The sequence below is a fragment of the Genypterus blacodes genome, unplaced genomic scaffold, assembly GCF_046128005.1.
Source record: "Genypterus blacodes isolate CSIRO-AG114 ecotype Tasmania unplaced genomic scaffold, CSIRO-AGI_Gbla_v1 ptg000032l_1, whole genome shotgun sequence".
NCBI classification, from domain to species: domain Eukaryota; kingdom Metazoa; phylum Chordata; class Actinopteri; order Ophidiiformes; family Ophidiidae; genus Genypterus; species Genypterus blacodes.
This window is the reverse complement of record NW_027466845.1, coordinates 1,632,837-1,648,711: the sequence shown is the minus strand read 5'-3', so window position 1 is coordinate 1,648,711 and position 15,875 is coordinate 1,632,837. Positions and strand designations below refer to the sequence as shown.

The following is a 15,875-nucleotide window of genomic DNA, read 5'->3' as shown; positions in this document are numbered from 1 at the left end:
AACATAGGATTTATATGTTTTTAAATAAAACCCGTGTTTATCCTTTGGATCAGGATCCACATGCAGGCCTTCCTTCACTCCCTGTGTTAGGGGAGTCCAATCCAATCCGGCCAGGTTTTCTATCCCGCCTTGTCTTTAATTGCTTTCACCTGGTGTCCCAAGTTGCTCTTTGGAACCTGAGATCCAAGGTAAAAGCTCCTTATTATACATTATTCTTTCATTATTTTAGGGAAAACTGCGCTTGCAGAATGCTGAATAAGTATTCTTCTTTATTCAGCACTCTGCAAAAGCAAAGAGTGTCTGTGTTCAGTGAAAACCACGCTTAGTTTTCAGATAAGCTGAATATTTACACATTTATTTATAAGATGAATATTTACAAACTCTGATATAGGTTGAAAACAACTGCCACCTCTCCTGTTCGTCGTTCACTGGTGCCTTGCAGTGAGCAGACATGTTTAATGTGGACTGAAAATTTAAAATATCTAAAAGAACGGACTCCCAGCAACCAGAAGGGGGAGACAAACATAAAGAGAGGTGTTTTAGAGACAATACCTCATCTTTACAGCTTCAAAACGCTAAGAAAGCAACACTAGATTACTGGACATCATCGTAAGAGACGGGACACACACATAATGTTTTAAATACAAATGTGTTGATTTTACAGCTAATTTTAGATGAAGAGGCTTCAAACATGGGCGGCCTAGATTTCACAATAAGACAGAAGTGGTGAATAATAAGTGCCTACCTGCTGGCAGCTCCTCCAATCACTTGATTAGACACTTAATAGTTCATACATAAATGCAGCCCACTCGTGATTGTGTTTACATTCACCATAACAAGACGCCATTAGGGATGTACAGGCTTTATTCCTTGATTTGAACCATTATGTCATGCAGTTGCAGAGTGATGTGCTGCCCTCTTGTAGGCTCTTAGAGATGATTGCTGTTGTTGCTTCACATTGCAAACCAATGCGGGTATTATGGATAAGAGAAGAACCAACAAAATCAACAATTTATTCAAATCATGTTTATTAATTACATGTATTATAATGTCTCATTACTATCCCAATATTTATTAAATATCACATGGTAAAATTAAATGATTACATTATTTCAATGGCATCAAATAGCTACCACAGATGGAAAAGCTGGAGGAATAAGTAAGGAAACGTTTTGTCGTGGCCGGTTTGAGTGTGGATGGAGAAAATCTGAAGGTAAATACCAAATCTCATGCTAAATAGTGGATACAGATCTGAGAACTTAACTTGGAATACCATGATGGAGCGATGGCTTCTTTTCAGTGTGGATGTGCGATTGTTTTTATATTGGTCGGCACGGCAACATGAGCAGGACAGACGCACCACAAACACAGTGACTGCAAAGGTTTCTTAGTCAACATAGCAGAAATAGAACAACCGAGGACAGAACATACATTCCTTTCACAGTAAATACAATACAAAACAATACAATATACTTGAATAACAAATAATGAGTTTATAAAATTCATTTTTTAACATTATATACACGTTACCTCTTTTTTTTTTTGCAATCTGTGACCCAAATTCAAGAGTGACTACCCAGAATCTCATCCAAATTAATATCTTTCATCCAGTCGTCATTCCCAGAGCCAGACTTGAGCAGAGAGTCTATGAAATCAGAGTCTGTATTGATCCCCGGAACTGTGTTGTCTCCTTCGGGAAGGAAGTCAAAGGTCACGCGGTTGGCCCGGTTACTCTGGTAGCTGCTCGAGCCGGGGCCAGGATCTGCAAAGTTTCCCGCCGGTACCCTCTGCTCAGGGGACGCTTGGTTCAAGCCGCCCAACCCGGACGGAGACGCCATGATGGGCTGGCCGGGTCTGGGGTTGAGCGGGAGCATCCCCATGTCTGGCGCTACCTGGTTGGGAGGTCCGATGTGCCTCTGCGGGTAGGGATGGTTGGTCATGTCCCTCTGTGCGCCCTGAGACTGAAGCGAGTTGGGTAGCCTCCTAACTCCCAGTCCGGTTGCCACCTGCTTGTTGGCTGAAGCCCACGCCATGTTGACATTACTCATCAGGCCTCCGAGCCCCGGACCTGCGGCCCCCGGGGAGTGCAGGTCCGCTGCTGTTCTCGGGTGCTGGATGCTGGATACATTGTTCATGCCAAATGAATTTCCCTGCGTGTTTGGCCCCAAGAACCTGGGTTTGTTTTGATTTAGTCCGATTCTGTTGGGATTGTTGTGTTGCTGGAATTGGCCGAGACAAGCGGCCGGGTGACAGTCGGTTCTGATACCAAACCTCCGGTCTGATGGTAAAGGATTCATCTTGGATCCCGTGGAGAGCTGACAGGACATGGACTGGAGGTCATTTTCAGGACTGGTGCCTGTAGGCTGGGATGAACTTTGACCTAAAGAGATCACAAAAAGAGGATTAAGGTTTATCGTCGATTCAATCAAATCATAAAAATCACATTCAGGCTGAACAGTTAACGCCAAAAAGCTTCTACTGGGATAGAATCACCACGACCTTCTTTCTGACATGTTTGAATACCTGTGAACAGATTTCCTTGCTGGACTCCCACCATACTTCTGGACTGCTTGTAATCAGGCGGCGGTCTTGTGAGATGGCGACTGAACTGATCGTGTGCGTCTTTGTCCTGCAGAAACAGAGAGCAGAAAAATTAGAATTAGGGATTAACTTTCCAAATACAACACATTCCTCTTTTGTCACATAAGTATCTTTTGCTCACTGCGTTGTTGATGGCGATGGCGTGCGGTTGCTGGTTGAGCCTCTGCATGGCTTGAGCTTTGGCTGAGCCTTTCTGCTGGTTGTTGGGTACCGGCGAAGGTCGCGGCTGTGACTGGGCCGGCATGACTCCCATGTTCCCATTGGTGGGCAACCTTGGACCGGGAGGAATAACCTGAAAAGAAGAGACACGAGGCGGCGTTACAATTTAAAATTCAGCGTTGTGAAGTGAGGATTTAATTACAGACCAAAGCAAAACAAATGCAACAACCAGCATTGGCCACTAGAGGGCAAGACTGCACAAGATATGTTGGGTTTGTGTCAAAGATGCTATTCAACCTCCATAATGTGGTCAAGGCTACTCCCTCTGCAGATGAAAAAGGGAGACTTGGAAAAAAGAGGCTTTTTTTGGAAGGGGGAGTGTGAGTTCTCCTCAAGGCTGCTGCTCCCTTGATAATTGTGTCTAAAGAGAGTGGAAAGAATCCCTGAGACAGCAGGAAATGTGTGCCGATGGGGAGTTAAGTGCAAGTAGCGTGACTACCTCTTTTTAATAAGCTCCTCTTCCCTGATCTATGTGTTGATTAAAATCTTATAGTAGACTGAGACATCCAGACCAGATTCTTCTTTCAAAAAAATCTTGTTATCTCCCTAATTTATTCATGTACAGATGAGTTTTCCCACGATCACCAGAGGGTGAGATGTTACATACATGCATATATACATACATGTGTCAGCTTTGTGTCTGCAGCCACGCTACTCGCCAAAGTGTTCAGAGCTAAACCTGTATTTCTTGTGAACATAAGGACGCCGCTCACTGTGCACACTGTGCCTTTAGCAAGCGCAAGCATTTGTCATCAGGGGGGATAATATGCACCAAATCCAAGTCAACACACAGTGTGTGTTCACTGTCAGTCAATGTGTTGATTTAAAATGTTTCCCAGGGTGAAATGGATTAGAAATCCAGCAGCACATGGAGCAGAAGCTATTACTTAGAGGGCAGATTCTTTATGGAGGATGTGTCTCTAAAGGGTGGCGACTCTGTGGTGCCCAAGAGGGAGAAAAAAAACAGCCAAGAGAGCGCGAGAGAAGTGTGTGTATATGTGTGTGTCTGCATGATAATGAAGTGAAATTCAGAGAATTACTGAGACGGGATTATAGAATGAGTGAAACTGAATCTCGTCAGAAGCCACAAGCCATTTCACATGAGCTAATGTTCGCCTTCCCCGCCTGTGTTCAACCCACACAGCAAACCATGCATGGCAATGAGGTTACACAGGGACTAAAACATCCAAACAGTGGTTTCTCCTGTTACGCTAAGAGGAGTCACCGGCTTTGATTCACTGTATCCAGTGTGTGAGAAATTGTGACGATGGCAGACATTTTCCCTGAAGAAGAAGAAGAAGAAGAAGAAGCGGCGGCGCAGTGCGGAGGGCTCGCTCCACATTGGCTGAGAGAAAAGCAGCCTGATGAGGAGGGTTTTGTTAGCATGTACAACTGAGTAATCCTCTGTCATCCTGACGTGTCATAAAGCTGTTTTCCATGTCCCCCCCCCTCCCCTTCATTCTTCACAAGCTTGTCGTAAATGAATACCACATGTGGCCCGGGCCTTTCGGAGAAGAAGCCCAGTGATTTAGCCTCCCGTCCTGCAGCAGCGGTGCAGGCAGCTGACAGAGATCCAGGCTGCGGGGCTCAGGCCTCCTCGCCCTGCTCTCACACTGCACTTCCTCCTCCAGTCTGGACTCAGGACGCTGTCCCGGGGGAGCGCCTCGGCATCTGGACTTGGCCCAGGCTCCCTTTCCCAGGAAACAAGCACTCCCTTCACAAACTCACCAGAGTGACCCTCGCCCCCCCTCGCCCCCCCTCCCCACCGCGGCCCCCTCATATCCTCACACAGCAATGTGGTGCCACAACGTCAGCAAGGAAAAACTACAAGTCCTGCTGGTTTCTTTGGCTCATTTTATTTGCTTTATGGCGGCTTGTTGCTGTAATCTGCGTCCCTGCATCCTGTCTGCGTCCTCAGTAAGCAGAGGAGACGACTCCGCAGGGACAGAAGTACCAGCAGACTCTGTTGTGCTACTTAAATGGAAACTAGGAAGCTCCCAATGTTGACAAATGTTTGTTTAACGCTGTTGTCTTTATCATGATTGCCGAGCGGCGTCGTTAATCGCTGAATAAGATCGTCTGCCAAGTGTTGTAAGTAAATCTGAAAATGTGTAGAGATAAAAAAACAAACAAACACGGCGGCGACACACAAGACAACACAATGTGATTTGTGCGCTTTAATCAGGAATGAAAGCAAATATGGAAAAGGTAGAAAAAGCTGTTCATGGTCTGCAGACTCCTAATTATCTTCATCTGTGCCGTTTGCAGAGACACGACAGTGAGTAGAGTGTGTTTTAATTGAAGTCTTTAGAAATAGAAAATCACACAGCTCTGATTTCATAGAGCAGCAGTGTCTCCTCTCTCCGCCGCTCTGCGCTCTCTCAGATTGGACGCGTTCATACTTTAAGGCAGGGAGGTATTTTTATTTGACCTCATTGCTTAAGAGTAACAGAACGGTGGCTGCAGATCGGCTGATTATTAAAGGGGGGGGGGGTCGAGGAGCCGGGAGAGCGGTCTGCCAGTCTCTGTCGTTCCAAACGTCTCCAGTTTGGTCCCAAAGCAGGAGGAAGTCCCCTCTGTCCCCAGCGGACGGGGGGGGACACTCTTTCAGGACCTTTTTTTATTTCTAAAGCATTGCTAATTCAAATTCACTGTGGGAAGAGACTCTGCTCCTTTTCTCTCCTCTGTAAGCCGGCCTCTCCTCGGGAGCCACATGTTTAACCCCGTCCCTGCTGGCCACAAACCCCAGGATTATAATGAACTTCACTTTAAAACAACCTGACAAGTCCTAGATCGGTGTCTGCGTCGACATTTTGACACACAAACTATTGCACATTAACGTTTCCTGTATTTCTTATCAAAATGTGTCTTCATAGGACTGAGGCAGAAATCTGTAGGGGTCTGTTTGTCATTGTAGGTTTAGATTTTGGTTTAGTTTTATCCTTGATTGATTGATTGATTGAAGTGCAGGGCTGTGTTGTGGAAGAGCAAATGTAACGTAATGTAACCTAACCTATCTGATGAGCACATGTTGAAATGAAGTGGTTGAATGCTTGGATTCTACATTTTCTAATTGATATTTCAACCAGGAGAGCATAAATGATTGAAAATGCAAATGCAAATACAGCGTTTCTCTTTTAAAATGGATTAAAACTTAGTGAATCCATTTCTATTCTAGTCTCTTAAACATGCATACATGTTTATTTATTTATTCTCTATATTGTAATTATGCAACCTCATGTTAATTTGTTGCTTTATCCGCTCATAAAAAGCAAAGACGCTGCGGTTTGTTGCTTTTTCTCGACGCTCTCTTGGGCCAAAAGTGAAATCGCAATGATTCTTAGTTTCACTTCTCTTTAAAACCAAAGCAACGATTCAATGTTTGTCTTCTTTTCCGTATTAAACGCTGCTAATGCTGATGGCAGGACGTGTGTATCTGTCAATCTGTCAATCAGAGCTCGTTTAGTGGAAGCAGCTGCATCTGTTTTCAAATGGAGGCTTAGTGAGAACCAAACCGGCCAAAAGGTGAAATCTCTGTGGGGTTCTGAGCGAATCTCATATTACACAAGCATTTGATTGAAGATAACATGAGTAATATCACTTCATGCAGGTTTAAGAATATGCTGACGACATGTTCACCAGATTCAAACCTGCTTTCAGTCAGGATTTCCACTTACAACAAACTATTTTTCCGTTTGCAGATCTCCTCTTCTGCTTTTCCCGCCTGTCAGGAATCTAACGGTAAGAAACAACTCACACATCTGGTACTGACATAAATAGAAAGAGAAATCAAAACAATTTCTCCTTTATTCGATGTTACAAATGTGATTTCAATGATTTTTAACATTAAATCCCTTAAAGTTTGTGCACAATTGAGTTTAGGGTCGTGAGCTAAGTTGTAATCAGATTGAAGTCAAATCTACATGGAATGTTTAATGAAATATTGGGGCATGTTAGGTCATTTAGATAGATTACACTTGGACATCTGGAACTGTCTTTATCATCCATCTAAGTTCATATTTGTACTGATCGATTAGAGTCTAAGGCCTTAAAGAGCAGACGGAGAGTTTATAGGGGATTATAAGGGAATAAATTGAGTTTCCTTTGGGTCCCAATGTGACGCCTCTAGATGAAATCAGTGGCTTCAGCTGTGTGCTGTGATGGCTCAGTGGGATCAGCTGTGCTGAGGCTGGGCTGCACTTAGAAATGCTGCCTGAGCCGCCGGCCACTCGCACTAACAGCTCCCATCATGTGTGGGGACGGAACATACAAACTTTGAAGGCCTGAAAAGAATCATGCAAACCCGCAAACTCAAACTAAACCTGTTTTGTGTTTTTGCTGCTTTAAACAAAAGTGACTGGGATTTTGTTTTTACATTTCCCGGTGCTTTGGGAATGTCTGTCAATCATATCCAAGCAAAGATAACTGGGAAAATAGAAAATTCAGTGTTTGTGAAGAATATTTGAAAAGCCAAACTGAGTTATTTGGGGGAAATGAAAAGAATCCAGAAATGTTAGTTTGCTGCACAGAATGTCACGTTTGTGGGGCGGCTCTGTGCAGAGTTTGCACGTTGCACGCGTGTGTGTGTGTGTGTGTGTGTGTGTGTGTGTGTGTGTGTGTGTGTGTGTGTGTGTGTGTGTGTGTGTGTGTGTGTGTGTGTGTGTGTGTGTGTGTGTGTGTGTGTGTGTGTGTGTGTGTGTGTGTGTGTGTGTGTGTGTGTGTGTGGGCGGGTTTCCTCCCACTTCCAAATACATGCAGGTGAAGCAAAATGGAAAACTCTAACTCGCCTGTAGGTGTGTGAGAGTTTGTCTGTGATGGACCGCTGACCTGTCCAGGGTTTTCAGAAATCACTTTATATTTGAAGGATAATAAGTTTTGTTTTCCCCCTTGACTCGCATGTAAAAAAACATTTAGAAAAACAAAATTCACATGCCAAAATGCATTTCACACCTCAGTCCACCTCCTGCTACTAAACTACAAAAATCAAACTTTCTATTTACCAAACCCATTGTCGGAGTCCCAAGTCAGCGTCCTCACAGTAACACTTCACTGATTGATTAATTTCATGAAGCTTTCTAGATCAAAAATAAATTTCCTAACTGCAAAATTGATTTTACAATCCAGAGGGTTGGAGCTCATTTTTTTTAAAAGAGTATAATGGCTCACAAGTGTCTCATAACAAATGGCCTCCTCGTATAGCAGTCAAACAGGTTCTGTCTCACCCATGCGTGGTGAGGATTTGTCATCCTACCTTGTTTACTTCCATGTCTGTAAAACTCCCTCCCTCCCTCCTCCCCTCCTCCTCCCCTCCTCCCTCCCTCTCCAAGCCGTGCAGGCACTTCCCTTCATCTGCAGAGGTTACAAGAGCTCTCTTGTGTGGCTCACATTATAATTTCACACAAAGACGGCGACGGATACTGTTAGCGCAAAAAATGAAAGCGGGGGGGGGGTGGAGGAGGACGGGGAGGGGGACGGCCTAAATCTCCCCAATCATAACAAATCAGTGATTCAACCTCCGGCACCAGGCTAAGCAGATTACTGTCATTTTCCACCACTTGTCCCTTGTAGCTAACAACCTCCAATTAGCAAATCCCGCTGTGCATATCTGCGCCCTGACAGGGAGCCACCATGACAAGCGGAGAAATTAGAAGCCCTGCATGTTAATCTAGCGCGCTCTGGCAATCTGTGTCATCGTCAAAGTACTTTGAGGGGGGGATACATATTCACGAGCGTCACAACAGCCAAGACGCACAGACAGGCGGCGGCGGCTGCGGCGAGAACAATGCCGGTAAAGTCCCCAAAAACCTTACAGGGGTTGCATTGTATCCGGTGGTTCCCAGGGAAAGCAGGTTGACTGCCAGGGAGTGAAGTGAGGAAACGGATTGATGAGTAAGAGGAGAGTGAGCGGATTTGAGTCTGCTGGGCATCACGTTACCGCGCAGGCAGCAAGAAAACACAGACGGCTTATCTTCTTTCTTAATTTCAGTCAAACGCCGTAACAAAATACTCTATCAAGTCATTTAGTGCAGCGAGAAGAAGCCGATACAAAATAAATGTGGGTAATTGGAAGACATCATGAAAACGATTTAGGCCCAAAACAATAAGGAGGGAAGATGGTGTATTTATACAACGGGAACATAATGGATACTAAAGTACAGAAGGTCTGTGTTTGTGTATTTTGCTTTACTATCACACAGAATAGGAAGCTTATGAGGGCGTGTGCAGTATAACACTCATGCCAAAGCCTCCTAACTCCAAATGTGTTCCTTACAAAGCTATAAGATAAAACTCTGGGGGAAATTCTTGGGCTGATAAAAATCGTTGAAAACCTCTTGGAAATACCAATGTTTTCATCTGAGAGTGATTTGCGTGCATGAAGACATTTTGGAGTCTTACCTGTCTTGGTTGAGACATTTTGAAGGGCATCCCTGCTCCGTGTGGAGGGATGGGCTTGGGCTGCAGGCACAGACCTCCTGCCGTGGAGATCTGTTGGTTGGGGAAGTGCAGAGCGGAATGTGGCTGGTTCGGTCCGGCTGAGGGCGCCGGCTGCTGCTGCTGCTGGACTGCGGTCTTGTTGGCTGAGTTTGTCATGATGGGCATCGGCTGGTTAACAGAATGCGGCGCTTTGGGGCTGAAGTGCAACGTGGGCTTTGTGCTGAGAACCTTCATGTCCAGATGATGGGCGCCGTTGTGGCCGTTTGACTTGAACAGGCAGTTGTTGATCCCTTTGTTCTGGGAGCCGATCCTCTGCTGGCCCAACGGCGCCACGCTGGAGACCTTGTCCTGGGCAAAGGAGCTGGTGGAGGTGGAGTGGGCGCTCATGGCGGGAGCCCAGCTGGTCAAACCTGCGGTTGATCCCTGGTGGTGGTGATGGAGCAGAGAGCTGGGCTGCTGCTGGTTCGCTGCCATCTGCTTGAGCTGCTCTGCGTGGGATATCTCTGGCCAGCAGGGGATGTTCCTGGGGTGGCCTGCCTGACCGCTGGTTTTCAGAACGGCGGAGGAAGAGGAGGTGGCCAGCGTGAACGACGGCCCCGCGGAGGCCGGCCGGAGCTGCGGCGAACCGCAGTGAACCTGGCCGAAATCCGGGGAGTGCTCCGTCTTTATGGGCTTGTCCAACGGACAGAGCCCGGCCGCCGCTCCGGCTGAGCTCGGCCGCCCCAGATCCAAACCGAACGTGTCGTCCTGCTTCAGCATCTTTTCCAACTCCAGGTCGTTCAGCGAGGGGACGGTCTTTGTCAGCTCGTCAAACAGATCCTGGAGCTCCGGGTCGATCTGATTGCCACCTTCATCTTTGAAGTCAAAAATGCTCTCTGGGTTGGACTGGCCACAGGACTGGACCTCAATGGGCTCCTTCTTCATCTCCTTCAGGGTCATATTAAAGATGTCCGAGCCCACACCATGGGGCATCATGTAACTCTTCCTCTGCATCCCCATGGCCGAGGACCCTTGCAGAGAATGAGCCTGGGTTAAGTTATGATTACAGGCCCCGTGTCCCAGGCCGCTGTTGTCCACGCGGATTCGCTTGAAGTCCGGTCCAGAGAAACCACAGGAGAGGCCGTTCTGCTTTGGGGCGTGTCCCGGTGTGTGTCCCTCGATCTTCCTCCGCAAAGACCCCTGGAGCTGTGGAAACACAACAACTCGGTTTAGAACAGATCAGTGCATGGATACACACATGTAAGAGGCTGACCTCTGCTTCAATTACTTACGGCGCTTTAAAATTAGTTGGATCGCAAATTTCAATTTGAGAGCGACCCTGAAGAAAAGTGCCGGATGGCGAAGACCCTCCGTGTTTAATTACTGCAGCAGCCTTTCAAGCTGAGAGCCAATTTAAGTTATGATGGTTGAGTATCCGCATGCAAATGACTTCACTCTCTGAATTTGCTCCCAGGCCTGTTAACGTACACTTAACCACAATCTGACGGCTTCTTTCTGAGGACTTACTTTCATTAAAGTGAATATTTAACATGGCTGATGAGGTCAAAAGTATTCAAATACTTTGTTAAGCTTTTTAGATTTGTATTTTGTATCTCCAGTACCTGCACAGAAACACTTGCCATGCAGGGAACCCCTGTAGCAGCATTTGGAAAACATTTGGATGAGCTGAGGAGATGGTGGGGAATCTGATACAAACGGCAGAGAGAAGAATAGAGTCTTTGTCTGTTTCCCTCATTTGCATACATTATATTTCCCTCCATTGTGCTTCCTTTGATGGCAGAGTTTCTCCTTTGTGGCTGAGATTCTGCTTAACACGGCGGTGCAGATATCAGACTTCCCTTTTTGTCCTATCTTGCCGTCTTCATTTAGGGGTAATAAGCCGGTGGCGATGACTCACACCTCTTAACACTACATAAAACTCAAGCATACACTCCATTTTAAAAATCCTCACGCTCCCATAGCGACGCTTTGATTATTTATGTTTTCACCTATAGATATCGTCATCACATTTTCCTCACACGAGGGACGAACGGGCGAGGAAATCCAGCGGCGCTGCAGGAACGGGCGATCGCTGTCTTAAAGATGAGGGATTATCTGATCATGGATTAAAGTGGCTGCAATTGTAAAAAATCCCGAGCATAAGGGGGAAAAGTGTCGTTGCATTGCAGATTTTCACCGTGGGGATATTTTTGAGTCATTTCCACCTGCTGGCACATATTACATTAGATGATTCATAGCCAGAGGGTTTGGACTGATTGCTGCAGTTCAGCACAGTCCTCCGCTCCGATCTGAAGTGCGGCTGCCAGTGCACTTAACAGGAGTTGTCCTCGAATTTAAATCAAGGCACAAATATCTGCGACTCATCAAACGTTTATCAGAGCAAATGGCGGTGTGTGTGTGTGTGAGTGAGTAATGTAGTAGTGCATTAAACTGGAGGGTAGTTAGCACAGCGGCAGTTCTGCATTTTCTTAGACCATTTAACAAGACGGCCATTTCCACAAACACACCAGCGACTCATTCTAGACTGATTTTTCCCAAACCTCTCAGCAGCCATTAGTTACAATGAATCCAACCTGATAATCCATCTCTGAACAACTGAACATGCATATTATCAAAGATGGTCAAAGGTGATTGTGTGTTAAAGGTGAAAAGGTTTAAGTTACAAACCTTTTCATTCAGTTTATTTTTATATTCATAAGAGTTACAAGTGCATCTCAAGTCCCAGGAAGGTCACAAGCCAGAACCTGAGTTGTGTAACTTGCTTTGGCCACAACACGACTTAACTGAAAGTAATGAGAGGATTTCATAAGAAAGCACATTCGGGCTTTGGAGCAAAAACGCTTTGCCACCAAACTCAAATATGGAGGAGAAAACAGCACAACAGTGAACAAGTGCATAAAGAAATCTTAAATGTGGGATGATGTAATGACTGAGACACACGCAGGGACACGTGATTTGGACTTGGACGTGTTCCCTGGGTTCATGCACAATGTCTCCTTCACCATCTTGTCATCTCCGCTAAGAACCAGACTATTAAAAAATGACTCTCCACATATTACTCCACATCTGCTTTCCTCCGTGTGCGGAGGAAAACAAGCCTTCTAGTGTTTTGCGGGCTCATACACACTTTGTCTGGTTCCGCGCGGCTCTTTCTGGAGTGCCAGAAGACAGACAGGAGTGCTTCTCATGGCTCAGGCCACTGTCTGAGAAAACACATCATGAATAATGGAAAGGAGAGTGGATGTGTTGCAAAAAAGCCACTGTGAGACTCTGTTGCCTCACTGCTGCCTTAGAAAGGAGGATTAACAACATTTCTGCTTGAAAGTAGTCAAATCTTTCAGTATTTCTGCTGGAATTCAGACATTATCTCGCTAAATTCATCAGCAAACCCACCAAGATAACTCCTAATCTACATTTGATCCCATAAAGCGTGGTCCTGTCGGGGCTGTGGCCTCCTCGCTGGCCCCAAATCCTCATGACAGATCTCCAAGTGATCTGGAAATAGATTTTTTGATTAACATTTAATGAGCTTAGAAGCTCTGGATCACTTTGAATGTGACTCGGCTCCTGCTGCATGTTGGGCTCAATCACATGTATAATACACCAAAGCTCTCCGGGGGTTAAGTCTTGTTGCTCGTATCGAGACTCAAACAAAACGATTTCAGGTTTGACTGACCGATCACGTAGTCCTCCATTGTAAACATTTATTTTGAAATCTGGAGGTAACAACACGCATCAGTGTCCCTTCCTCATTGGTTCATTGTGGATTAGATCACAAAACCTAAATGTAGCATGATGTAAGTTTTTGATCTGAAATTATTACAATGTTTATAGTTATTTGGATATTCTGTATTTTAATTTGGCGGGTCGGAGAAATTGATTGATTTTAAGCCATAATTTAAGGCTATTTAATGCCTTTTACGTTCTTGAGCTCCTATAACTCTACAGGATCCTGAGCGACCCTCTCCTCTGCATCACCCAGCTCCTAGTTTGTAATGTTGCATCTGAACAAACCACCAGATTTCTAGATCAATGTCCTCTGGACAGACTAGATCAGTAGTGGAGACGTGGGTTTATAATGCATAAAGTCACGTTTGGCGAAGAAGCAAACGCAGCGTATCGCCACAAATCCCTCACACCGCCGCGCTCAGCCGAGTCGTCAGGGATGTGGGCTTTGATTTTCGCAGCCGCAGGAGCCGGACACCTCGCAGCCACCGAACGTCCGTGAGCTCCCGGTCGGATCAAAGCGTCCTTGAGACAGACGGCAAAACGCCAGTCAATGCAAATACCTTCCATGTTGGTTCAAACGTGTTTCAGATGTAAAGGACTCATCAAAACACCACGCAAGGCTCAGTGTGCAGGCAGCACTGCACTGAGATGCTGGTTACCCATGGATACCACAGATTTATTAGATGTATATTATTTTCCAAAGCAACCTGTGCAGCGGTGCTTGTTGACGCTCGCTGACCTCTGTGTGATGTGATGACCCTGACTGTGGCAATGTCAGCAGAGGTGACGTGTTCCTGCGGGGGGCCGAAGGGCCGGTGGAGTGTGTCTGGGCGCGGTGAACACTTGTGTGTCAAGCTGCACAGTCGTGGTGACGCTGAGCGTAGTGGATGGGGGCTCCGAGTGAGCCATCACAGGGACACAACACCAGACCTTCTGGTACCATCTGTCAGTCCAGTGGCACTGTCCTCTGAGGCACGCACGCTTCAAGGGTCTGGGCCTGACAGCGTTCCAAGGGTTTGTGTGCGTGCGTGCGTGTGCGTGTGTGTGAATAGGAGAGCGTGGCTAAACAAAAGAGCAAGCTCACAAGCCTTTAATCTATTCAGCAGAGCCCTGAAACATGTTGCAATCCGCTCCTGCGAGAGTCAGAAACCTTCCTCACGGCATTCTACATGGAAAAAAAACCCGTCCCAAAATAAAGGAATAAATACGACTATTGTGTTCCCAGGGAGACATAATATTTATGCGGTTCTGCAGGTTGCATACTATTGCAAGAGGGGGATTTCAGCTCATTTTTTGCCAGATAAGAAACAAGAGCCCTCAGACCAATGCCAACGATCAGCTGCCATACAAAATGCAGCTCTCTGTTTACTGAGAGACTGTGGAAGATTCGATTTAATTACAGGGTTTCCACTCGCTGCAGAGAGCTGCGAGGCTTGGCACTGCATCCACTCGAATTAAATAAACATAAAGGATAAGTTAACATGACAGTTTTAATTATTTAAGGGGAAGATAAAGAAGCCGAGGCTGAAACTGCTACCATACAACGTCTACTTTCACACGATCATCTATACGTCTCAGCGTTTTTTGGTGAAACCGGGCCGGCGCTGCTTTGGTGGTCGTTTTTAAAAAATGACTTCTTTAATCCCGTTGACGCCTAATTTTGCTCCAGCGTGCTGCGGAAACATTTGGTGTGTTTTGCCACCATAACACAAGCAGACGCTGCCGTGTTACAGCCTGGTGGGATCCAAACATGATCTGAGCCTCCGCACAAGAGAAAGTACTGATGCTGTTATATTTTTAGGTCCAATTCAAGCAAACAGTGGTTCTGGATCAAAGCCACGCATTGATTTTAATTTCAAAAAGAATGTTTGCATAGCATTTAGGGAGGGAAGCTCAAGGAAACGCTACACCTATGAAGGGTCTGTGGAAAGATTTCAACCAGGCGGCAAAACAAAACGTTACACTGAAGGCGACACAGATCCGCTGCAGTGTGTGTGTGTGTGTGTGTGTGTGTGTGTGTGTGTGTGTGTGTGCGTGTGTGCACGCGCGCTCAGATCGAACAGGAAATGCTGCGCTGCCATTCCATTGAAGTGATGTTCAATCCGAAGCGTGGGGTCTGAGCCAGCTGCTCGCACAAATATTAATATGAGACTATTTGGTGGATAAACACCTTTTTATAAAACCCAGATTTGCAGATGCATGTAAGGACACACACACACACACACACACACGCACACACGCCACCACCCAGGAACAGCTATTTCTATACGGCTTGTGCCATACGGTTGCACGGGGATGTGAGTGCGGGTTCACGGCGCGCTTCCCTAATCAGGCTTGTGCGTGTTGGGACGTAGCAGCACACTGCAGAGGTGGGCTACTTTTGGCTCATCAGCACTTTGCATCCCCACACTTCCTGACACAGTTGTATTAGATTGAGGCTGCCCTCCAGAGAGCAGGCGGGAGAGGAGGATGAGCAGCAGCAGGAAGAAAGGGAGAGAGAGAGAGAGAGGGAGAGAGAGAGGCAGCGCTGTGGCAGCCTCTGGGAAATGGGAAGAGATAAGAGCTCCTTTGAAGAGAAATCATCCATTATGTTTACTGAAGGCAGATTTTTTAAGTTACTCCAGCTCAGCCTCCACGTTCTGTAGAGAAACTAAAGCTATTTTAATAAAAGGTAGTGTGTGTGTGTGTGTGTGTCTGCGAGCTAAACATCTTGTCGGATCGCTGTGCAGATTAGAACTTTGCATGACTCCAAACAAAAGGCCTCGGCATAACAAGGCCTGATTGGAATGCTGACGCGTTTAAAGCGATATCCGTGAGGCTGAGGGAAGCGAGTATGGACCCCAGATGGAAACACGTGGGGCCCCGGAGAAGGAAGAGGAGAAGGAGAACAA

The 15,875-nt window shown here is 46.2% G+C and overlaps 1 protein-coding gene across 1 annotated transcript in view; it reads right to left on the bottom strand.

Moving 5' to 3' along the window:
* Nucleotides 1-1,011: 1,011 nt before the first annotated feature.
* maml2 (mastermind like transcriptional coactivator 2) overlaps nt 1,012-15,875 on the bottom strand; it is a 34,942-nt gene continuing 20,078 nt past the window's right edge. Inside the window, exons 2-5 of the mRNA XM_076146381.1 lie at nt 9,217-10,440; nt 2,723-2,893; nt 2,524-2,629; nt 1,012-2,380 (exon numbers count right to left, since the gene is read on the bottom strand). Of these exons, the coding sequence (XP_076002496.1) occupies nt 1,563-2,380; nt 2,524-2,629; nt 2,723-2,893; nt 9,217-10,440 (2,319 nt within the window). The 3' untranslated portion in view covers nt 1,012-1,562. The remainder of the gene's footprint in view (nt 2,381-2,523; nt 2,630-2,722; nt 2,894-9,216; nt 10,441-15,875) is intronic.